Source organism: Geotrypetes seraphini, chromosome 3, assembly GCF_902459505.1.
Source record: "Geotrypetes seraphini chromosome 3, aGeoSer1.1, whole genome shotgun sequence".
Taxonomy (NCBI): Eukaryota; Metazoa; Chordata; class Amphibia; order Gymnophiona; family Dermophiidae; genus Geotrypetes; species Geotrypetes seraphini.
This window is the reverse complement of record NC_047086.1, coordinates 372,324,697-372,349,720: the sequence shown is the minus strand read 5'-3', so window position 1 is coordinate 372,349,720 and position 25,024 is coordinate 372,324,697. Positions and strand designations below refer to the sequence as shown.

The 25,024-nt window shown below is 43.0% G+C and overlaps 1 protein-coding gene across 2 annotated transcripts in view; it reads left to right on the top strand.

Annotated features, from left to right (window-relative positions):
• Nucleotides 1–25,024, top strand: part of XPO5 (exportin 5) — a 149,803-nt gene that overhangs the window by 48,833 nt on the left and 75,946 nt on the right. For both annotated transcript variants that reach the window (XM_033936609.1, XM_033936608.1), the window contains 4 exons: nucleotides 4,628–4,783; nucleotides 6,786–6,827; nucleotides 16,667–16,756; nucleotides 20,900–21,099. In XM_033936609.1, coding sequence (XP_033792500.1) covers nucleotides 4,628–4,783; nucleotides 6,786–6,827; nucleotides 16,667–16,756; nucleotides 20,900–21,099 — 488 coding nt within the window. The remainder of the gene's footprint in view (nucleotides 1–4,627; nucleotides 4,784–6,785; nucleotides 6,828–16,666; nucleotides 16,757–20,899; nucleotides 21,100–25,024) is intronic.

The window sequence follows — 25,024 nt, the reverse complement described above, 5'->3', positions numbered from 1 at the left end:
TTCTTGTTGTTTATCATTTTTTATGGCAGTGTTTTGTATTAATTGTAAGCGTCGGATGTCTTTTTGACAGACACCTTTTGAATAAGGAATTACAGTAGTCAAGTTTGGAAATTAAGAGGGAGTGAATTAAAATGTTAAAGAGACTGAGGATCAAGAATGTTAGCTAAGGATCTGACCATTCTGAGTTTCCAAAAACAATTGTTGACAACTGCGCTAATCTGAAGGCAATAGGACAGTTTATTGTTGATCATTACACCAAGAATTTGGATTTGGATTGAATTAACTAAGTTTATTGATGTGCCACTGATGGTAATCAGGGATGTTAAGTGGATATTTTCTTCCCATGGAAAGAGCAGACAATTGGTTTTAGAGATTTTTATGTGGATTGCTTTATTGTACTTTTGGAACTTTGATATAATAAAGTCCATTTCAGGAATATTGTCACTCCACAGTGTTCTTTTTGGTTTCTTCTGGACTTTTTTCTCTGTGAATATTTTGGGGTCAATTTCCTTTGGGGGTTTTTCTATTTGATAGCCAATTCCTAATCCACAACTGAAATTTGCCACCTATCCCATGACGTTTTAATTTTCTCAGGAGCCTCTCGTAAGGAACTTTATCAAAAACTTTCTGAAAATCTAGATACATTATATCCACCAGCTCAACTTTATCCACACCTTTAAAGAAGTCAAGCAAATTTGTGAGGCAAGATCTCCCTCGGCTGAACCCATGCTGACTCTGTCTCATTAAATCATGTTTGTCTACGTGTTCCACAATTTTATTTTTTATCATTGTTTCTACCATTTTGCCCTGCACTGAAGTGAGGCTTAATGGTCTGTAATTTCCCGGATCTCTCCTGGAGCCCTTTTTAAAAAATTGGCATAACATCGGCCACCCTCCAATCTTCAGGTACTATAGACGATTTTAGTGGTAGGTTACAGATCACTAACAGCAGGTCAGCAATTTCATGTTTGAGTTCTTTTAGTACCCTGGGATGTTGTGTTTCTATATACATGAGAGGTTTTTTAGGGTCCATGATTTAAATCTGGAACTGATAAGTCTCAGACTTAAATCTTTTGATTTCCATCAGGCTCTGAGCAAGTTTCTGAGACCCTTTTTCTTTTCATACAGTTAACATCTATTGCCTGTTAAAATTAAGCCATTATTTTGTCTGGCTATTCTTGTGTTTCTTCCAAACAATCATTCAGCTGTGTAACACTTTATTTTTTTTTTATCAAGTGCAGCCTCCACTTCATCAGTAATTTCTGCTGTAAGCTTCATTGTCCAAGTCAAACAGAAAAGTCAAGAGGGCTGCACAGGGCTGCCATCAGCCTCCATTGCATGTGGTTTTTTCCTTTTTTGTCTGGTTTAGAGGTAATCTTCAATATAATTATAGATATTCTGATGAAGACTGCAAGCTTAATTTTGTGATACCAGCAAACAACTCTGTAGAGCAAACAGGGAGCAATATAAGTTATTAGAAAGGTAGGAATTGTGAAGGAGCTCAGCATGATAGCTGCTGCTCCATCCCATAAGGTCAAGGATGTGATCTTGACTGCTTTAGTTTTCTTTACTTTTGTAGGCTTGATATACCATGTTTTTTCCACAAATGGGTCAATGCGGTTTAAGATATCTTGTAACTCTGGGCCTCCAGTAGCTGCTGCTAGTAGTGATTGTCTGTGTGCCAACACTGGCCATGCCTACATGGTGGGGGGTTTTTTTGTTTGTTTTTTACTGGACCTATTAATTGCTCCTTACTCTTGTCTGACTGATGTCTTCCTTTTTTTTTTTTTTTTTGTTACTTTGCAATGCTGCAATCTATGCATTCCTTGGTGCATGGACAGAAACTATCCGTTTTCCTTTCCTCAGAGGGCTAATCACCCATTGGTGCCCTAGGTAGAAGCCTCCTCTGTTGTCCTCATCTAACTTTGAATTTGGCCTTCTCTACACAGCTTTATCCTTCCACAGCACACTTCACAAGCTATAAAGAGTGAACACACACTTCTCTATATAGCACCCCTTCACAGCTGATGGAGAATCTGGAGTTCTTTATCTTCCCTCCAAACCGGCACAAAATGGATGGGTTTACACTCCTCTACCAGCAGGTGGAGACTGAGAACACACTGACTTTTGGCAGTAGTACAAGTGGGCTGTGCCAGTCCCATCTACAATCAGTCTGTTCTCAGTCTCCAGCAGTTGGAGGTGGTAAGCTTGTGCCACCTTTCCTCTGGTTAGGGCCTGTTGGATCTGATTAGTGGCCTTTTTGACCCTGTTTTTGTTGGCCGGACAGAACTTGGAGGATATTACCAGTGTGTGGCTGATTTACCCTACTGTTCACAGAGAACTCCTGTTACAAGTAAACAACCTCATTCTCATTGTCTCTGTAATCTTGGGAAGAAACAGCAAATTAAACCACGATTCCCAAACATTTTACTGTGGTGGAACCCTGAAACTTTTTTTTTTTTTTTCATACAATTAGGAATCCTCAATTTATGCAGGTGGAGTGGAGGAGTTGACTAGTTGTTAGAGCAGCTGCCTTGGCACCCCGAGGTTTAATTTGATTCACACTGCAGCTCCTTGTGACTCTGGGCAAGTCACTTAACACTTTATTGCCCCAGGAACAAAATAAGTACCTGTCTTTAAAAAACCCCAAACACTTTGATTGTAACCACACAGAAAAAGCCCAAGTCCCATCCCTTTTATGTTTTGCAATATAAAGAAGGGTGTAGGCAGAAGTTTTTTTTGCCTTCACCCATGCCTGGGCAGCAAGGAACTCTGTAACATGCTTCAAGTGCGAGCACTGACATTCCACACATGCAGACATTAGCAGCTGAAGCATGCGTCCCACTTCCTCTCTTCTCAGGTAACACAGTAGGGGGCTTAGGCTCAAGTGGCAGACCTCTTGAGCTGGCAGGGTTTGGGCATCCCTGCCAACCATTTCACAGATGCCACAGTTTTGGTGGGGGTTGATGTCCAATGTGAAGGGGCCCAGACTTCCTCATGACTACTCCACTGAATATAAAATGTTTTATTGCAATTTTTTACGGCATCCAGTTTGGGAATCACTGAATTCGATATTAGTCTGTAACTTAATATTAGTTTGATTCAGCTGTGGTTAAAGCTGCTGCAAGCTTGGTGAGCACCCTAGGCAAACTTTCAGCCTCTCTCCAACCTTCTATTAACTTTCTGGCTCATTGAGCTGCTTCCACAAGATTTTGATGATCTTGATTGTTTAGTTTAATTATCACACAAACATTCTATAAAAATGCAGGTTAAAGTGTATGCCAATAGTTCTTTGAATGTATGTGCCTATTTTACTTTGACTACAGCAGTTTTTTGGAACCCCTGAGAAGCTACTGCCCTAGGCAACCGCCTGGTCTTATCTAATAGTTGGGCTAGCACTGATTTGGGGTTTCTTTAAATGAGGTCTGGCTTCCTTCTAAAAGTTATAGAATTAACCATAAAGGCAGGTAGATGGAGCCAACTCAGTCAACGGGCTGTTTATTAAGTATGCTGCAAGAGGATTTTATGAAGATGTGACTGAATTCATTGATTATCAATTTTTTTTCTAAGCCTATTAAGGCCACTTAATTAAAAGCCCTCGGAGAGCTATTCAGCTCCAAAGTGGTAAAGATGGTCTTTAGTTATTTTGTACTGAAATAAAGGCTGCTTACTTTACCTCACTGGGAATCAGTCGTGAAGGAAAAAATACAGGCTTACATTGTATATTCTAAAACAAATAAGACTTTTATTATTAGAATAAAGTTATAACAGCATTTGGCATATCAGAAATAAATCAGTCTGGACATATACAATGGAGAGAAGAAAAAAAATCATACAGAGTGCCAGCATATTTCTGTAAGTATGGCGCTTCTCTAAAGAAACTGCCAAAGCATGGGGTTTTTATACAGAAAGTTTTTGTCTTTCAAGACACTCCCCTGGCTGTGATTATGTACCACTCTATTGGAGCAAATCTGCTTTCTTATCTAGCCCACCCTCAAATCCATGCCTCCATTCTTCCCTTGGGGGGCCCAGGACAGGAATGTCTTCTCGAATCTTCTTTCCTTCATGGGTACATTCAGTACATCAGCTAGCCCTCACCTTTTGGAGAGCCTGGCATTTCTTATCAGTTCCTAGGTTCCCGGATGGAGTGTCCTGTTGATTTGCATTTCCTTTCAGCACTATTAAATAGGTCATTGTCTTTTCAGCACTGTTTTGTGTCCTTGAGAAACTCTTCACAGCAAGAAATCTACACACTCACATGCCACACATTAGCATTTTGAGCATCTGAACTGAAACCAGTCTGTACAAGCCCGTAACTTCAGCAACTCCAGCAAAATGCAGGAAAAGAGGTTTTCCATAGGAAAAAAGGTCTCCCATAGTCTCATGTTATCTCATCTCAGTACCAGAGTGGAAAGTAATGACTCTCCTGAAATTTTAGATTGCAACAGTTCTGGTCTCTTTGAGCTATTCTTTGATAGAGCTGTTGAAAAGATCAGCTTAAAACTCCACCATTAAAAAAAAGGACCACTATGATTAAAAATGTATAATCTGTTTCAAATAGAGATTTTGACCATTCCACCTATCCCAATTGATGATTCTTTCTCTTTCCTTCCTGCTGCTTCTATAGGAGATCCCTGTGAATGATGGCATTGAGCTCCTGGAGCAGGTCCTTAACTTTGAAACCAAGGATCCACTCATTCTGTCCTGTGTTCTCACCAATGTTTCTGCACTCTTTCCATTTGTCACCTATAGACCCGAGTATCTGCCCCAGGTACTCTCCAAGGTAGGTGTTTCATTGTCTCTTCCTGTGCACTTTTTCTTTTATATTAGTTCCATAAACAAGCACAGAATGTGTTGGGCATTGTATAAGATAAAAACAAATTGTAATTGTTTGTTTTCTATTTGTAATATTTACAGACTATGATCCTTATTTCTTGGTTATATGGTTGCAAGACAGAAATTCTGCCTTGTACGTTCGCAGCATTCTGTCTGATACCCCTAGTTACAGAGCAACGTTGAGAGCCCTGGCTGTTAGGGCAGTTGCATTGCTAGTAGCTAGCTTAAGGTCATCCTCCATTAATAGATTTTTTAAGGCAGGAATATGAAGTTCAGTCTGCACATTACCAAGCACTATTATGTGGCAATACCCTGTTAAAACTCCAGATCAGAGCACTTGAGTCATTGAAGGAAGAGTCAAACACTGTCTTCCAAAAGATACTAGTAGGAAAAGTGCCCTTGCCTTTGCTGCAACCCTTCTCCAAATGCCTCAGCATGAGTATGCAGGTCTGGAGGTTTGACACCTGATGAAGGAAAGGAGTTGTCAGATTAGTACTGCTTGGCTTCTGCATTAGGACCAACAACAACCAGTACTGGGAAGAGAGACCTAAGGTGAATGATCTCCAATAAATACTTCCAGCCATCCTCTGAATTTTGGTCTCTAAAATTCCAGAACTACTTCAAAAGACAAGTTAGATGCAAAGCATTGATAAAGACAGCTAAGAAAGCACAATTGGTGTTGGTACCCCCGCAGATGAATCGGTTAGCCACTTGATATAGAGTCCTTAAGCTTGCTCCTGCGGTTCCGTACTTGGTGCGTGTGGTGGACCTATGTTCTCAGGATTTGGCAGCTGCCTATGACAGAACTTATTTTTTGGATCTTTTTGCTAATATTTCCCTCTTCGTGGGGTCTACTGACCTTAGAGAAACACAATTTAAAATCTTATACCGGGCCTACATCTCCAGAGCTAAGGGTAAAGCTATGGGTCTTTGGGAAGATGCCACTTGTTCTCATTGCCAGAAGGCCGTGAGCAACCTGGTTCATATGTTCTTGGAATGCCCTCACGTGGCCGTTTGGTTCAGGTTCTCCCCTTTTTGGATGACTTGGTTAGGTAACGAGTGCCCCGGGATTATGGCCTGCTGCTATTGGGGGATCAGGGTTTGCTGCTGCAGAAGGGGTTTTCTTTTCCACACAGGAAGTTTCTCTACACTGTGATTTTGTTGACGAAAAAACTTTTGTTACAGCACTGGGTGAGTCAGACGCTGGCCTCCTTTAAGCAATGGGTCCAGCGGATGCGGAGCTTGCTTCCTTTGAGATTCATACTTATCAATCCGCTTCTTCCACCGATAAACGCCTTTACATTTCTCTGTGGAGGGTGTTTCGTATTGCAGCTGGGGCGGCTGAATCTCTTGCGTCGCCTTGAGTTTGCTTTGCCGAATCTTGGCGACTCGCTAAAGTCTCTGGGATCTCTTGAGCCGGTGTGTGGTTAGGGTGTGCATGGGTGGTATGAATGGGGGGTTTGACAGGCGCATGGCTGGTGAGATAGGTATGGTGTGTCTGGTTGGTAGGTATGTGTTGGACGAATGGTAGGTGTGTATGGGACGAGGAGTCCATTTATCCACTCACTAAGGAATCTACTTGTAGCTCAGGAAATGAGCGCTCTGTAGATTTTGGAAGGTCAGGCTCAGCAATCTAGAGCATTCCCTTTTCCGTAGCCCATTCAGGAAATTTTGTCTTCAGGGTGGAGCATATTAGATGTAAGTCCCTCCAGCTGAGGCAAAGTTTGTCAGATGCAATCTTCAGATTTGTTTGTACACTCCCAGTTTATTTTCTAGGCTCCTCTTTTTGTCATGCTTTCTATGGTGGTGTCCTCTCTCTGGTTTCCTCCCCAAAGTATATACCACTGTATCTCACCTTTGTATGTTTTGGGATCCTTTGGGTGTATTTGATTTAACTATGAATACAGGGTACCTTATTAATTAATATGTGGTATTATTCTATTCTACAGCTATTTGCCTCGGTCACATTTGAAGTTATTGAGGAGAGTAAGGTGAGTGTTGCATTCAAACAATACTGAAGCTTGGGCTGTGCTTTTCTATACTTCTTTAGATATGCTTTTGTTTTGGGTACTCTGCTTTTGAAATGATATTTCTCAAAGGAGAAGTTGTAAGAACCTTGAGGAGAGGAAATATAGAAACAGTTCTATGATAGATGAAACGAAGAAAATATATTTGTTTGTTATCTGTGGAAAGCAAAGTAATGAAAATGCTTCTGAAAGGTTTAGTAATAATAAAATACCCTGAAGCCAGTGGGTTACAGGATCAAGGACAAAATTTTATCACCTGGGTAAAAAGTTGGTTTAGCAACAGTACTCGAGGCAATGTTCTTTTGTGGATTAGGAATTAGTCACTGGATAGAAAACAGAGGGTAGGGCTAAATGGCCATTTTTCTCAGTGGAGGAGGGTGACTAGTGGAGCGCCACAGGGATCTGTACTAGGACCAGTACTGTTTACCATACTATTGAATGATGTGGAAGTCAGAATGACAAACAAGGTGATTAACTTTACAGATGACCACAAATCTATTGAAAATTAACACACAGGGACTGAAAAATTACAGGGTGAATTCAAGAAAAGTGTAGTTACTTACCTGTAACGTAGGTTGTCCGTGGACAGCAGGATAGTCAGCCACATATGGGTGTTGTCCCAACACCTCCCAATTTGCGGATAAGCTCTCCAATAGCTCAGAGAGATTTTTTTTTTTTTTTTTCTCTGAGCATGTGCAGTGCCCGGGCCCCACTGGGCATGCCCGAGCCCTACCCATTTCCCCCTGCTTCCCCCTAATCCCCAGGATGTTCCTAGCTGTGGCCGGGTCGGCCGTATGGGGAGGCGGGTGGGTTGTGTGGCTGACTATCCTGCTGTCCACGGAGAACCTACGTTACAGGTAAGTAACTACACTTTCTCCTAGGACAAGCAGGATGAGTCAGCCACATATGGGTGACTCCCTAGCCGAGGGATGTACCGACTGGACCTGCGCCTTAGCGCTTTGTGAATCCCTCGCCTGGCTGTGGAGGCCGAGCCGGGCAGGGTAATCAGGCAAAGCAGGTAAGGTTGTGGAAACAAGGTTTTAGATAAAGTGCTGTGTTAACTGAGCAATAATACTCACAGAACAGTGAACTGGTCAATGACAATCAATGAACAGTGAGAAACCAACTGGTCCAAAGTGACAATTCGTACTTGCATGTGAGAATTCATACTTGCCTATTCCACATTCAGTCTAGACAGGAGTGCTGGAAGACCTACTTAACTCACAGAACAGCGAAACTGGTCAATGACAATCAATGAACAGTGAGAAAACCAAATGGTCAACAGTGACAATTCTTAACTGGTCAACAGTGACAATTAGTACTTGCATATGAGAATTCATACTTGCCTATTCCACATTCAGACTAGACAGGAGTGCTGGAAGACCTACTTAACTCACAGAACGGCGAAAACTGGTCAATGACAATGAATGAACAGTGAGAAAACCAACTGGTCAACGGTGACAATTCATAACTGGTCAATAGTGACAATTCGTACTTGCATATGAGAATTCATACTTGCCTATTCCACCTTCAGACTAGACAGGATTGCTGGAAGACCTACTTAACTCACAGAACAGTGAAATTGGTCAATGACAATCAATGAACAGTGAGAAACCAACTGGTCAACAGTGACAAATCGTACTTGCATGTGAGAATTCATACTTGCCTATTCCACATTCAGTCTAGAAGGAGTGCTGGAAGACCTACTTAATCAATATCTATAACACCCTACTTGAACAGTGTTTGTCGATATTTATAACACCCTACTTGATCAGTGTTTGTCAAGGCTGTGCTAGTGGTTGCTGTCCCTCCTGGGAGGGAACCTGTGCTTGGTGAAGGTGTGCATGGAAGACCAAGTGGCTGCATCGCAGATGTCCCCTATTGGTGTGTGGTGCAGATGTGCCGTTGTGTTGGCTATGGTTCTGCGCTGGTGGGCGTTGGCTCCCACCTGCGGTTGATGCTGCGCTTTTCTATAGGTGAAGGGGATGCACTCTTATATCCAGCGCGCGCGCCTGCGTTTGGTGGCCGGAAGTCCTGGTCTGTTTTGGTCGTAGGAGACGAACAATTGAGGTTTGTCTAATCTGCTGCATAGTCAGGGCCCGCACACAGTCCAGGAGGTGTTGCTGAGGTGGCAGTGTGCCTCCCTGTGGGGAGATGTAGAGTGCCGGGAGGCCCGCTGAAGCCGCCTTCGGCAAGAATCGGGGGTGGGTACTGGGTACCACCCTGTTCTCATGAGGGAGTGTGTCGGTAGACACGATGGTCAGGGTTTTCCCAGCCAGGAATACGGGATCTGCCTCCCCCAAAGGTTTGAAGGGGTCGAGGTGAGATGATGCGGCACCAAGTTGAGGTCCCATCCGGGCGGTGGTGGTCTGACCGGTGGGTGCAGATTGGACAGTCCCTTCATGAAATTTTGTGATTACTGGATGCCTCGACACTGGTTTGCTGTCTAGGCCAGCGTGGTATGCCGTGATTGCACTTAGGTGGACCTTGATGAAAGTGGGTTTTAGGTCCCCCTGAGATAAGCTCAGTATGTACTGCAGGATGTCCGGTATGGGGCAGTTGTAGGGGTCTCGCTGCGTGTCTGTGCACTGGTAGCGGAACCTTCTCCCTTTCAACCCATAGCGTTTTCTGGTTGAAGGTCTTCTGGCTGCCATAAGAGTGTGCTCCACGTCTTGTGGTAGGTTCATCCTCTCATCATCCATGCGGTCAGGGCTAAGGAACGCAGGTCGTGGTGGAGGGGGTAATGAGAACTGCACTGATCTGGAGCGGGGAGAGGTGGGTGAACCGCTATCCCTTGCCAGAACGGGAACCATGGTTGCAGGAGCCCGATCAGGGCAATCATGATCACCGTTGCTCTGTCCTGAAGAATCTTCTGCAGGACTTAGGGTGTTCCAACTCACAGACAGACCGTCGGGGCTGAGATGGCGATGGGTTGATCTCTTTGCGCAGAAGGTCGAGTATTTTGAGTTCGGTTCGGTTGCAAACAGGTCGATGCTCGGTGTGCCCCAGGTGCTGAAGATCTTCTTAATCGCCGCTGGGTTGAAACACCACTCATCGGGATCCAGCTGGTGGCTGAGTCTTTCTGCCAGGTCGTTCTGCTCCCACAGGAGGTAAGTTGCCTGGATGGTGCATTGAATGGAGTTGGAGAATTCCCACATGTGGCAAGCTTCCTTGCATAGCGAGGTTGACCCTGTCCCTCCCTGTTTGCTGATATAGTGCGAGGCCACCTGGTTTTCTGTTTGGGTGAGGACTGCCCTGCCTGTTTGAAGGTTTCGAGGGCATTCCCTAAGGCCCTGAGCTCCAGTGGGTGGGTGGTCAGAGGTTGGGTACACTGGTCTCAGTGATGTCTGAGGTGCCCTTTCAGGGATCACATGAGTAATCTGGTGTGCTGCACAACAAAGACCGGAGCGTGCTGACGATGAGCTGCTGGCAGGGATGCACTGGGATAGGGATGTCATGGCGTCGATCTGGTAGTCCCGTAGGACGACCTTGGTCTGCGTGGTGTCGATGACTGCCCAGATGAACGATATCCCCTGGGTGGGTATCAGGTGGGGCTTCATGTAGTTGATGAGGAACCCCAGTTCTTGGAGGAGGGTTATGGTGGTTAACGGGGCTGCCAGCTGTCGAGATAAGATAGGACGCGCACCCCTTGAAGGCGAGGATGTGCCACTGCCACGCACTTTGTGAACGCTCTTGGAGCCGTTGAGAGTCCAAGGGGCAGGACCTTGTACTGGAGGCGTCTGTCTTGGCTTTAGAAGCGACGATGCCTCCTGTGGGCTGGGTGCATGGGATACTAGCCAATACTCGGGCTGTAACAGGGCCAAGACTGTACCCAGAGAGTGCATCTGGACCTTGTGTATGTATCTGTTGAGCTTACAGAGATCCAAGGACGAGCGTTGTCCTTGTCCATGTTGAAGCGGGGGTTCCTGGAGTAGAAACCCCTTGGTGATCTCCTCTGTTCGTCACCGCATCTATTGATTCTGCCGAAGCAGGTCCTCTCCTTGCTGCAGGAAAGTTGGGTCGTCAGATGGAGGGTGCCCCGCCCACTCGGGGGGGGGGGCGGGAGTGGAGACGAATTTGGAATCCCTGCTTGATGATGCTGAGGGCCCACTGGTCGATGGTGATCCTGGGCCAAGCCTTCGCCGACAATCTGTTCCTGCTGGGCCGGAGGGTGGTCAAGGTTCTGTTTTTGTCTCAGGTAGAGGGCTGCCCTTGGATGCCCCTGCCCCTCGGGCGGTGCTTGTTTGCATAGCAGTTATGTTACTGTTGTGAGCGCTGGGGCACAGACTGCTGCCAGTGTGGACTGGCTCAGTTGTGAGCTGGAGTCTCTATTTTATTTTATTTATTTATTTCCTCTCACTGGCCTCCTGATAAAGCCGCATCTGGAACTGGAGCGCAGCAATTCGTGCGCTCAGCATTGCACCCTCGAAGGTCTTTTTCCCCGTGGAAACCAGGGTTTTTCAGGTTCTTCCCTGACGGGGGTTGGAGGGGGGGGTCGTGCTGCCCTGTTTCTCTTAAGCTACCGCAATGTCCATGTATGGCTGCTGCGGGTTGTCGAATCCCTGGGCTGGAAAGATCTGGTACTTCAATCCCAGTCTCCTTGATGTTGGTTGCCCTGAGGAGGGAGTCAGCCAAATCTCGTCTCTGCAGTCCAGGAGGTTCTTGTGGACTGGAATCGCCACTGCCTGCGTGAAGTACTGGTACTGGTAGTTCAGGCCTTGTAGTACTCTGTCTTGGGTACTTGTTGTCCACCCACGTGGATCTTGAGAAAGGCTGTGTTTCTGGAGGGACTTGGGGTGAGTCCTCGTTTGTTTTTGTGTTTTTTTGTTTTTTAGTAAATATTTATTTATTTTTGTGGGTGGTGACTCGGGGCGTGGCTGGAGGCTGGTGTGTGGCTTGTTCCTCCGTTGCTTGGGTGCATGGCCTGCCGCTGAACCGCGCCATGTTGTTGTGCGTGGCTCCCTCTAAAGGGGGGCATTGTGGGGAGTGTAGCCCGCTGAGAGAGGAGTGGGTCAGCAGGAGGATTAACTGTGGCTGCTGGTCCCACCCCTGGTGGTTCGCAGGTTCATGTGCTGCTCCACTTGACTGGTTGGGTGGCTCCATGTACCCCACCACCCTTCTCTGTCCTTCTTGAGAGGGGGGGAGAGCCTGCAGAGAGGGGGCAGGATGCACCCCTTCATCTGTGCCAGTGCTCCTGGCTGCGTTTCCCACTGTGCCTGGAGGCAGAGAAAGAGGAGTGATAATGCCTCTTGAGTGGGCTTCTCCTGCTGTACTGCCTATTGTATATTAAACTGTACAGCGCTGCATATGCCTTTCAGTGCTATAGAAATCATGAATAGTACAGAGTCCCTCATGCTAGCTGGAAAAACACTCTGCCTAGGTTTTATGAAGAGCAAACAGCTTTTTAGACTGAGGAGTTTTAAACCCCCACCCTTGGAGAGGCATGGTCTGACATGCCGCATCTCTGAAGATATCAGCACCCTGCTGAGAAAGGCAGACTCCTTGTTCCCAACCTGAGAGGGGGAGGGGGGAGGGGTGGGAAAGGTGTGAATTGTAGACTCTGCAGGACCCCAAGAGGGAAAGAAACATCGAGTTGGTCTTTTTTTTTTTTTTTCTTCAGCATGTCCTTTATAAGCTGAACTCTGGGGCAGCATGTCTCCTACTGGGGGGAGAGGTCTGCAGGTCCCCTCCAAGGGAAAGAAGCATGGGAGATTCTTTCTCCTTAAATTCAGATTGGGAGGAGGGTGGGGCAGAGCCCTCGGGGCTGCAACAGATTATCAGAGGTTTTCCCAAAAACAAGCAGATAGGACTTACCTTTGAACCCCAATCGGCTCCCTTCAGAGGCCGGCTGTAAGAGGCAGCATGCCGTCTGGAGGGTGAAAGCCCCGATCTGTTGCTTGCAGAGGCTGTGGATTTACGCAGCAGCATGCAAGACTCCTATCGGCTGCCCTGCAGAGGATGGCTGCGTGGCAACATGCAGGGATTCCTGGAGAGATCTCTCGGTCTGGCGAGACTCCTATCGGCTGCCCTGCAGAGGCTGGTTCTAAGCGGCAACATGCAGGGACTCCGGGAGATATTTCTCTACCGGGCCAAGTGCAGGCGGGGGGATTAGCTGAGCCAGGGCATCCTGGAGGCTCCTTGCCACTGTAGCATGTGGATCCCCCGCTGCTGCATTCTGATGAGGATGGCTGCTGGAGGAAGATTCTCGGGCCTCACTTCTCTTCATGCCCTGCGGAGGCTGGCTGTCAGCAGCAACATGCAGGAACTCCTGGAGAGATCTCTCGGTCTGGTGAGACTCCTATCGGCTTCCTGCAGGGGCCGACGGCTAGCGACAGCATGCAGGACTTCCGGGAGAGATTTCTCGACCGGGCAAGTTGCAGTCGGGGGGGTTGACTGAGCCAGGACGTCCTGGAGGCTCCTCACCGGATTCGTCTGTGGATCCCCCGCTGCTATGCTCTGATGAGGATGGCTGCTGGAGGGAGATTCTCGGGCCTCACTTCTCTTCATGAAGTCTCTCAGTGCCCTCTTCCTTAGCTTGCGTGCACGTGGTGACATGTGCGCACAATGCAAGCCACACGGAAACCTTGAGCGCCGGATCCAATCAGTGGGCGCACAATTCATGAGGATCCAGTGTGTTCATCCTCCTCCTGCATCCCAGTTGTTTCTTTAGATGATTCAGGCATCTTCAGGTTGAGTAGAAAAGTTGTAATGGAGAGCTGTAGAAAAATCCGACCGATGGGAACGGGCGGAAACTAAAGACTGGGGATTAGGGGGAAGCAGGGGGAAATGGGTAGGGCTCGGGCATGCCCATGCTCAGAGAAAAAAAAAAAAAAAATCTCTCTGAGCTATTGGAGAGCTTATCCGCAAATTGGGAGGTGTTGGGACAACACCCATATGTGGCTGACTCATCCTGCTTGTCCTAGGAGAAGTGCAAAATGCAAAGTGATACAAATTGGGAAAAAGAATCCAAATTATAGTTACCAGATGCTAGGGTCATTATAGACAATTTGCTGAAATTTTCTATCTAGTCTGTGGTGATGACAAAAAAAAAAAAAAAAGTAAATGGGGTGATAGGAATTTTTAGGAAAAGGATGATAATTAAGATACAGAATAATATTATGCCTCTGTATTGCTCCATGGTGCAACCTCACCTTGATTACTGCATTCAGTTCTGGTCATTTTATCGCAAAAAAAAGAAAGAAATAGCAGATTTAGAAAAGCTTCAAGAAGAGCGACCATAGTCTGCTATTGAGACAGACATGGGGAAAGCTACTGCTTGCCCTGGATCATTAGCATGGAATATTGCTACTATTTAGGTTTTTTTGCAAGGTACTAGTGACCTGGGTTGGCCACCGTAAAGACAGGATACTGGGCTAGATTGAGTATTGGTCTGAATCAGTAAGCCTATTCTTATTTTCAAGTTAGCCTCATTTACCAGTTGGCCTCCGGCTGGGTCAAAAATACAGTTCCAAGTTTTACTTGGCCTACCTGTTACAGTTGCAGTCAGATACACGGTGGAGGCCTGTGCCTCTCTAACCTAGCTGTGCCTTGACCTTTAATCTTCTTGGATCCTCCCATGTCATTTCTCCTGTGGTCAGGCCTTTGAATTTTCAGATGGTTCCACCAGGGTGAAGGAGTGTCAGTAATGGGGGAGACTCCCTCACAGGCTGTTACAGATAAGCAACTTGGATTCTGATTTTCCTTATTTATGCTGTTCTTTGGATGCAATGAAGATTAGTTGATCAGAAATGTTAGTTTCAGTGCTTTTAGATTTTCAGTGTTCTAGTTTATAATTGTATACAGTGGTGCCTCACACAACGAACTTAATTCGTTCCAGGAGCAAGTTTGTTATGCGAAAAGTTCGTTATGTGAAACGCATTTTCCCATAACAATACATGTAAAAAAAAATAATTCGTTCTGTAGCATAAAATATGCTAAGATGACATAAAAAAAGATAAATTTACCTTGTTAGAGCTGTTAGCATGATATAGAGGGGATATATGTGAAGGGGAGGGGAGACAGGGGTTTTGTTGATCCTTGCTGTGTATTATAATCACCCCCCACATACTCCCCAGTACCTTTTTTAATTCCTCCCATCTTTCCCAGCCAGTGGCGTACAGGCCAGAAGCGCAGAGATCAGGAGCAATTCCTCTGCACGCCTGTGTGGGCCCATGCCGATCTCCGAATGGCTGCAGTTAGTTCTTGTGAGTCCCGCGAGAGCTGGCTGCAGTTAGTTCTTGTGAGTCCCGCGAGAGCTGACTGCAGCCATTCAGAGATCAGCGCAGGCCCAGGCGGCGGGGGGGAGGTTTAAAAATATGCGGTGGCGGCGGGGGGAGGTTTAAACATATGCGGTGGCGGCGGGGGGAGGTTTAAACATATGCGGTGGCGGCGGGGGGAGGTTTAAACATATGCGGTGGCGGCGGGGGGAGGTTTAAAATATGTAGCGCCAGTTAAGCGATGCAGCTCGGGCGACTTCGTTGTGTGAAACGAAGTCCGTTGTACGGATCAAGACAAGAAGTTCGTTGTGCGCAGCGTTCACTGTGCGAGGCGGCCGTTATGCGAGGCACCACTGTATTTAAGTGGGGGGGGGTCATTTACAATTATGCATGTAATCATGGTCTTTGGTTTTTAAATAAAAGAAAATATTTTTTTGGTTACTACATCAAATCACAATGTGCAAAAGAAAATCAATTTCAAGAAGTCTACCTACAGCCAGACCTGATGCAGAACTTGCGTGTTAGAAATTTATCAGTTTCAGTATGGTTCAAACGTCTTTAATGCTTGGGATAATGAAACTTTATTTTCGGAATTTACACCAAGATTTTTCTGGACAAAGAATTTGGATTGATCTGGATGTATCTAAGATAACACAGGACCGCAGAAAATAATTCCTTTCTATGCGTGATGAAACAAAAAGTTTGGGGGCTTCCTATCTTTTGGCATATCCCTATAAATGTTTGATTTGTTACCTGGGGATCAAGTACACTTTCTTTTTACCATCACAATTGAGAGCCTTTCTAGACCTTAAAAAGATCTCTGGAGATTTGTAATATATATGATCAGCTGGATTTAAAAGACAAGTGGGGTTGTTGAGCGTAGTCAGCTTTCCTAACAATTAGGTTTCTTGTTTTATTTCTCTCCACGGAATTAATGGATCTCTCCTCTCTTTAAATTAGTGGTCTAAGAAAGATGATAATTGAAATGCCACATTGGCAATGTTTCTTTTTGATGCTTTTTACTTTCTGTATTTCTGCAACAACTTGTGATATTTTTTTCAAATTAATAAAAATAAAGAAAAAAAAAAAATGCTTGGGATAATTGATATAAACAAAGAAAATGTTGCCTTATCAAAATATTTTGTTATGAGAATGTGGTATTAAGGCAAGTAAAGAACAAGAGAATATTGCTGTGGTATAAAGACTGTATCACTGAATTAGAAGGACCTTCATTGACCTTCATTGTAGCAGTCAAACTAAAGAAGAATGAATCGAAATCCTCATCGACTGCATGTCTTTCATACCCCTTGTGTATTAAGTGACCTAATGCGGTGCTTAACGCTGTCCTAGAGACATACTTAGCAAGTTAGCTTTCAGGATTACTTCGGTGAATATATAGGATATGTGTTTTGTTTCCAGTATGCAAATTTATCTTCTGCATATTCAGTCTGGTAATCCTGAAATCCCCTTTGATTAGGTGTGCCTTTAGGAGAAGGTTGAGAAGCACTGGTCTGATGGTTATGATGATGTGTATTGCTACTGTTAATGTGCTGTATCAACAGTAATTGGTTTTCTGTTCCTGTGCAGGCTCCCAGAACTCGAGCTGTGAAGAATGTCAGGCGACATGCGTGTTCTTCTATCATTAAGATGTGCCGTGACTATCCGCAGCTGGTCCTGGTATGTGATGAAGCTAATGTGAGGCACAGAAGGGGTTAAAAGAACTTATGTGAGGCACAGCTTTCTAGTGAGGTATTCAAGATTACCACAATGTATACACATCGGATAAGTTTGCAGACTTTGGATATACATTCAGGATAATGCTGAGAACCAGACTGATTTAGACTTGCATCCAGGAGAGGGTTTGGGTAACTATCTTTCCATGAGATGAAATTCTCATGTCAAGAAAAATGCACAAAAAAAGACATAACAATGCAGGGGTGCCTATTATGAGCTGTCTTAATATATATTTAATTTATTTGTTTTAAAAATTTATTGTCAAATATATTTTATTGAGCCCAACAGGAACAATAAACAAAACAGCACAGCAATACCAGCTCAGAGTTTCAACAAATATCCATCCACCCCAACCCCCCCCCAGTCCTCCTTCACCAAAAATCAATCAAAGGTAGCGAGCCAAACAACAGGTCAAAACAACAAATTAACAGTTCAATAAGCGGCTACGTGCCACTGGAGTCAAGGTATTCCAAAAGGGTTCCCAGGTGTGTTGAAAGGCTCACCCAATCAATGAGGAGAAATCCTGCATTCCCACATCAGGAGTGTAATCATGCGACAGCGCCAGAGATAATAGTCAGAAGCCTCCGCCTCCAGCCACTTGAGCAAAATGCACTTCAGCGCAATCAATACAGTCCACTAGAGGAAAATTCCCGCCCCAGGTCGATGAGGATGAAAGTGAAAAGAGGCACCAAACAGGAGAGGAGAACGTTGTGTGGTAACGCTCCAAGTACTGTCTACAAAGAGAAAAATAGTATCCCAAAAGGATTGGATGGATGGGCAAGTCCAGAACATGTGCCCTGCTTTGGGGGCACTGCAACGAAGGCAGGCAGCAGAGGCTCAAATCCCTGCCAGGTGGGCTCGCTTAGGAGATATGTAGAAGTGAAGAACCAGTTTATAATGAAGTTTCAAGTTTATTAAAATTTTGATATAAACGCAATATCAAATATTTTCAATGCGTATGGACAATAAAAAAAAAAATTGGGGGGATGACAACAAAAAACAATTTAAACAGGCAAACATACAATCAATGTACACAATTAATAAGTGATACATAAGGAAAAAGGATTGAACTACAATTATTAAAGAAAGTAAGAGAACATTTAAGGAAAAACAACATCAGGAGGGTAATTAAAAATGTTTTACAAATAAAACAAGGTCTAAAAATGAAAGGGAGAAGTTGTGAACTATATATAGATCTGGTTAGATATAAGTATTTGAACCTGAGATTGTTGATAAAAGAGTTATCCTGTTTATGACTCGAATGCATCTTTGTATAGGTGGCTTTTTAATGTGCTTTTAAATTTTTCTAAAGAAGTTTCACCACGCAGATAAATTGGTAACTTGTTCCATAGATGGGGGTGCTATGATTGAAAAAGTTGTAGCTCTTCTGGTGCCTATTATTTTCAGAGACGAGATGGTCAGCAAATGCTGATCTATTGATCTTAAAGATCTGGCTGGGGAATATGGTATCAAATAACGATGTAAAAATATTGATGTGTTGGTTTGTTGAATTTTGAAGGTTAATAGTGCAATTTTATAGATTATTCTATGTGAAATTGGTAGCCAGTGTGCTTTTTGTAACAGGGGAGTGACATGGTCGTAATTTTTGGAGTTAGTAATAATTTTTATTGCAGTATTTTGTATAATTTTTAACCTTCTTATTTCTTTCTAAGATATGCCATAGTATAATGTATTGCAGTAATCCAGCCTGGAAATAACCAAGGAATGAATCAGAACATTAAGAGCTTTTGGTTCTAAGACTTTGGCTAAGGATCTAATGAGACATAGTTTGTAAAAAACAGTTTTTAACTACGGAGCTAATGCTGCTCCCAAAAAGTCGTGTATTTACCTAAAGCAGGCAGTTTTTTAACTGCTTTCAAAATCACATCCTCGGGCAATTCTACATTGAGATCACGAGCCCAGGCCTCCTGCATTTGAACAGAATCAAGCAGGGGAGATGTTTTAAAAATTTGTATCCTACACTATCCTATCCCAGGGAGGTTATAAATAAAGCATACATAATTAAAACATAAAATTAGCTATTACGTTTATACAATTCACAAATGTCCCATTGGAGTAGACAAAATAAACTGGGATGCCTCGAGTATTCTTGTAGGATGAGCTAAATAACAAGCTCTCATATATGGGTGACATCTGACAAAACTGGTGATGGTAAGAGGCTCTCTAAGGATTTCATTAACTTTCCAGAGCAATGTACTATACATGTGCAGGAGTTCTGCTTTGGTTAGAAGTAATTTTAAAATGTATTATTACAACTCTAGTTACAGGCAGGGATAGTGTTCTATCCCTTGCTTTTATGCATAATAAAAGCTTCTCGGTATAATAAAAGCTTACTTCTCGGTATAATAAAATTCATGTATTAAGGGATTGGTTGGAGGAGTTTCAATTGGAATTTCTGTTTATAACTAAGTCTTAGTTGAAATCCTCTACAGACCTTATTAATGAATTATGTCCTTTGAGATATAAAATAACTTCTTTGAGTTAGAATAGGACAAAAGGGTGGAAGTATTGCTTTGCTTTTTAGAGATATTTTTACAGTTAATGCTAGACTCTCTTAATGTTCAAGAGCTTGAAATCTTTGCTTGTCAGTTGAAGAGATGGTTTTATGCATTGTATTTTTATTGTCCTCCTGAAAAATGGTCAAAGGCCAAAGATTTGTTTTGTGATTTTGTTTTTAGGAATTCCCTACAATCTCAAATATGATTCTAGAGTAATCAGTCTTATCATTTTTACTTGCACTGAATTATTTCTTGCCTCAATTTCAATCTACTCAAATAAAAGCTCATCTAGATTTGATAGCCTACATGAATAATAACTTAGACTGTTCTTCAATAAGATATCTCATCTATCTTGGTCCCCTGTTATTTGGGTAAATCATTATAATAGTATAGTAAATGATGGCAGATAAAGAACTGCATGGTCCATTCAGTCTTGGTGGATCTGTGAAGCCAGCCTGCTATTTGCCACATTCTTAGACTTGGGGTCCGTTCCTCTGAGAGTTCGCTTGCCCGCTGACCTTGTCACAGGTTTTAAGCGCAGGCTATATGCATCTGGAGCACAACCCCCTGGATTTCAGGGTGCAGGCTGCATTTCTTGCCCCCCTATTGCATGGAGAGGATCGTGGGGGCAGAGGTTACAGTTGGTGTTCGGCCAACTGGCAGTCCAAAGATCTTCAAGTCTGGTCATTTGGTACTGTTTCTGAGGCATAAAATCTTTTTCCTCCATTCAGCTGCTATAAAAGTGCTGACAGGCCGGCACTGTTGAGACTGAGTAAACTTCCTCCATTATTTTGTATGGGAACTTTGGAGGTGACTTGTTAAATGCTTTAAAACACATTTTTCACAGTTTGAAGGTAGGATTCTGGTCTCCCACCTCCCAGACCCCAAATCGCTATTTTTTTTATTTTTGAATTTTGTTTATTTTTGCCATTTTTGGTGTGAATTTGCTGATGGCAGCCATTTTTTAATTTTAAACTATCTTTTTTCAAAATTTGACAGGGTGATAAAATACATATGTATTTAATTTTTTGTTTTTGTTTGTGAATTGTATGTTGCTTTGTTATATATATTGAGCAGAATATAAATTTTTAAAATAAGAGACAATACAGTATTACTTGGAAGTGCTGTCCTCGGAGAAGTCTTCAATACCTTCCTACCTACCCACCCATCTTCCCAGGAATTAACTTCTACCAACTTTTAGCTTTATAAAATAAAAAAACAAAAACCTGAGATGATTGTGGGCCTCAGCACTGTCATGGAAATCCCACCCATGTGTGATACACCATTCTGAAAACTTTAAAAACGTTAGGAGAAATCTCAAAATAACACCTATTTGTAAGAACATCTGCTGTCCTTTGAGAAGCCCTGCTACAGATAAGTAACTTCACTTTCTTTAACTGTCTTTGGTCTTGTAAGCACAGTGTAGTAGGAAGTCCCATTGGAGCGGGTCTTGTTCTTTGCCTCTCTCCAGGTAAAAACACAGTACTGGAAAGCCCTAATTGATGCTGTTCTTTCTAGCATTCTGCATTTGCTGTACTAACTCTAAATGTGTCTTTCTGTTTTTTAGCCAAACTTTGAGATGCTGTACAAGCATGTGAAGCAGTTGCTGGGTAATGAACTACTGCTGACTCAGATGGAGAAGTGTGCACTGATGGAGGCCCTTGTGCTCATCAGCAATCAATTTAAGAACTATGAACGCCAGCGTGCTTTCCTAGAGGAGCTGATGACTCCCGTCGCCTCTCTGTGGCTTTCAGATGAAATGAGCAGGTAATGTTCATACCAATGTTTCCCATAGCACCTTGGCAATTGAAGCCAGAACAGATACTATTCTGAAAAGCAACCAAAATTCAGCCAGTTCATATTAATATTGTGTACCATCTAGAGCAGTGGTTCCCAACCCTGTCCTGGAGGACCACTAGGCCAATCGGGTTTTCGGGATCGCCCTAATGAATATGCATGGAGCAGATTTGCATATCTGTCACTTCCATTATATGCAAATCTCTCTCATGCATATTCATTAGGGCTAGCCTGAAAACCCGATTGGCCTGGTGGTCCTCCAGGACAGGGTTGGGAACCACTGATCTAGAGGTAAAGAAATGTTATTTCCTTATCCTGCTGGACCAGTACAGGCTAGTGGATTTTGAAATGGAAGCAGAAGGGAAAAAATCCCTGAAGATTCTAATGATATCACTAGTGTAACATGGTGCAGCCAGGTTCCTGTTAATATTTATTTGCCTTCAGCAGATGGTGCAGATCTGACTTGATGCAGCAGGACGTTTGTGGGAACAGGTGACTCCCCTAGACACATGCAATGGTCTGTGTCCAGTAACTGAAGCTGACTGATGTAGGTTCCCAGGAGTCTGATTATGATCCTTCTACTTGAGCCCATAAGGAGTTTGCTCTGAGTTTTTGCTGAATGAATGAGACTATCTAGCATTGGTTTTTTATGGGTTATTACCAGAGAGGGTACCAAACATACTCACTCTCTGCACAAATTAAAAATAAATTATTTTAGATCTTTTAACTTTATTCTCTTGCTAAGGGAGTAAAATTAACTTCTAAAAACAAAAGCTGGTCAGACAGCTCAAGCTTCAGTCCCTTACAGCATAAGGGAAGAGTTGCCTGAAATAGCAGCTGTGTTTAGCATTGTCTTTTTTTTTTTTCTCTCCATGGTTGTTAAGCAGAATTGCTTCAGCCACACAATTAGTGGTGATAGAGATGCTGTACTAGTTGGTGTGCACGTCCAGAGCTTTTTTTTTTTTTTAAACAAAAAATCTCGAATAACTGAATCTGCGGATACTGAAACCGTGAATTCGGAGGAAGAAGTGTATAAGCATCCCAATATAAAGGGACAAGAAGAGCAAAGATACCATGAAGGATCTTGAAGGCAATACAGACACATTTGAAATGAATCCTGCAATAAGACGGGAAGCCAGTGAAGTTTTAGGAGCAATGGAGACAAATGATCGAATTTACTTTTTCCAAAGATCAGCTTAGCAGCAGTGTTTTGTATTAATTGAAGTCAATGCAAGGAGGTCTTAGTTATGCTCGAATAAATTGCATTACAGTAATCTAACTGAGCTAATATAATGGATTGGACCAAAACAGAAAAATGCTGCTAGTGAAAGAGGGCCCCTAGCTTTTCTTAACATATGAAGACTGAATAAACACTTCCTAACAAGGGAATTTATTTGGTCCTTGAAAGTAAGTGAAGAGTCTATGAGAACGCCCAGTATCTTAGAAAAAAAAATCAATTTGTAAAGATACTCCGGAATCCAAGGTCACAAAGGAGGGAAGACAATCCAATTTCGGACCCAACGATAAGAGCTTTGTTTTAATTTCATTTGAACCGACATTACCCAAAATTGAAGTTTGGAGATACATTGAGTTATTTTAGAAACAATGTTGAAAAGATCAGAGTCGACCTCAATCAAAATGAAAATGTCGTCTGCATAAGTGAGTAGAGTTTCCCAAGCTGTCAAGTTGTAATGTTTCAGTGTACTTGTGTAAAGATTAAATAAAATAGGAGATAATGGGGAGCCCTGGGGAAACCCCACAGGGAGGCACCCAAGACTTCGATATGTCACCTTCAATGTAACTGAATAAGAGCGGGACGAAAGAAATTTAGAGAACCAGTCCAAAACAACTTGATCAAGACCAGTGTCTGAAAGTAAATAGAGTAGGATGTCATGATGGACGACGTCAAACACCGCAGACAAATCAAACTGAAGCAGAAAAGCATATTTGTTCTGTAATTGCAATTGTTGAATTTTTGAAAGTAAAGTGAGTAGAAGAGTTTCAGTAATACTTATGGGGAATTTAGGAGACACCTAAAACATATCTGTTCCTGAAGTACTTAGGTAGCTGATTTTACAATCTTATTTCACAATAACTGATCTTTAAAGCTTTTTAGTTACTAGCTTTTAACTTTGTAAGTTTTACTTAATTTGTAGCATTTTTAACCATTGTAAACCGCATAGAACTTCACGGTCCTGCGGTATATAAACTGTTATTATTATTATTATTATTACTGAAGTTGGAACGGAACCCATGTTGAAAAGTAAGAAGAATTGTGAATCTCTCCAGATAGGTAGCAAGTTGACTGGGGACAATAGATTCAATTAATTTGGTCAACAATGGTATATTAGCAATTGGTCGGTAATGAGAAGGAGTGGTAGGGTCCAAGTCAGCTTTCTTTAGAAGTGGAGTAAGACTGATCCGCCCCATATCATGCGAGAAGTACCCTTTTTCTAGTGAATAATTCAGTAGTGTTGTCAGCCAGTAAATTGCTTGGGAAGGAATATTAGCGAAAAGGTATGATGGAAAGGGATCCAGAGAGCATTTACATTTTCTAATTTTTTCAGATAGTTGAGAAACTTGAAATTGAGTTACTGGGTTGAAAGAACACCGGGAACGATCCACTGGGATATCCCTTGAACCATCCTTAGAGTCTATAACAATTGGTTCAAAGTCCACTGAAGGAAAAGAGTTCCTGATAAGAGAGATTTTATCTTTAAAAAAAAGAAGCTAAAACATCAGCTGTAGGAGAGAGGGATTGTTCAGACTTTGTATTTGTAGTAATCAGAGAGTGCCAGAGTCAACAGAGTATTGTTTTGATTATCAGACTTGATTATTTTGCACCCATAAATTTTTTTTCTCGCTTTCCTTAACTCTAGGTTATATTTCCTAATATTCTCCAATTTAATTTATCTGAATCTAAATTAGATTTTTTTTTCCATTTTTGTTCCAGCTTACTGCAATTTTTTTTTTTTAGATCCCTATGAAAAGTGGTAAACCAGGGAGCTTTCTAAGCATAACAAATTATTTTAGAAGTGAGAGGGGCCAAGGAATGATAGGTGTTTTCTGAGATATTACTCCAGCTACCAGCAATAGAGAGGTCACTGGGTGAACGAGGGAGAGAGTCTAACAACTGAGACCAGAAGAGTTCTGGGTTAATTTTCCTTCTGAAAGTGATGAGCTTTTTTTGCTGAGATTTCTCCTGAATATGAGACATAAAAATAGGCAGAAAGAACATAAGAACATAAGAAACGCCTTCACCGGATCAGACCAAGGTCCATCTAGTCCGGCGATCCGCACACGCGGAGGCCCATTTAGGTGCTCCTTTTTGGAGACCCGGTTTTCCCGTATCCCTCAATATGATCTGCAATAAGGTGTGCATCCAACATGCATTTGAAACCCAGCACAGTATTTTCTGCCACCACCTCCTCCGGGAGAGCATTCCAAGCACCCACCACTCTTTGTGTGAAACAGAACTTCCTGACATTTGTCCTGAACCTGCTGCCACTCAGTTTTAGGCTATGACCTTGGCTTCTCATATGATGTCCTAAATTGTTCTAATTGTGTACCAATGTTGCCTCATGCCAGAAAAGATAGAGCTATTAAACTAAATGAATTTTTGAATGGCTTTCCTTTTTCAAATCAGAAGGAACAAAAATTGCATGATATTAAGAGACAAGAACACAAAAATCCATGGTTCTCACACAGACAGTTGAAATAAGGGAATATGGAATGTAAAGGATGATAGCTCTAAAAGAGCTATAAATAAACTCAAGAGATCGTTTTTAATAATAACAGTTTATATACCGCAGTCTATGCGGTTTACAATGATTAAAAGTGTTACAGATTGAGTAGAACTAGCAGAGTTAAAGTTTAGCGGTCAATTATTGTGAGG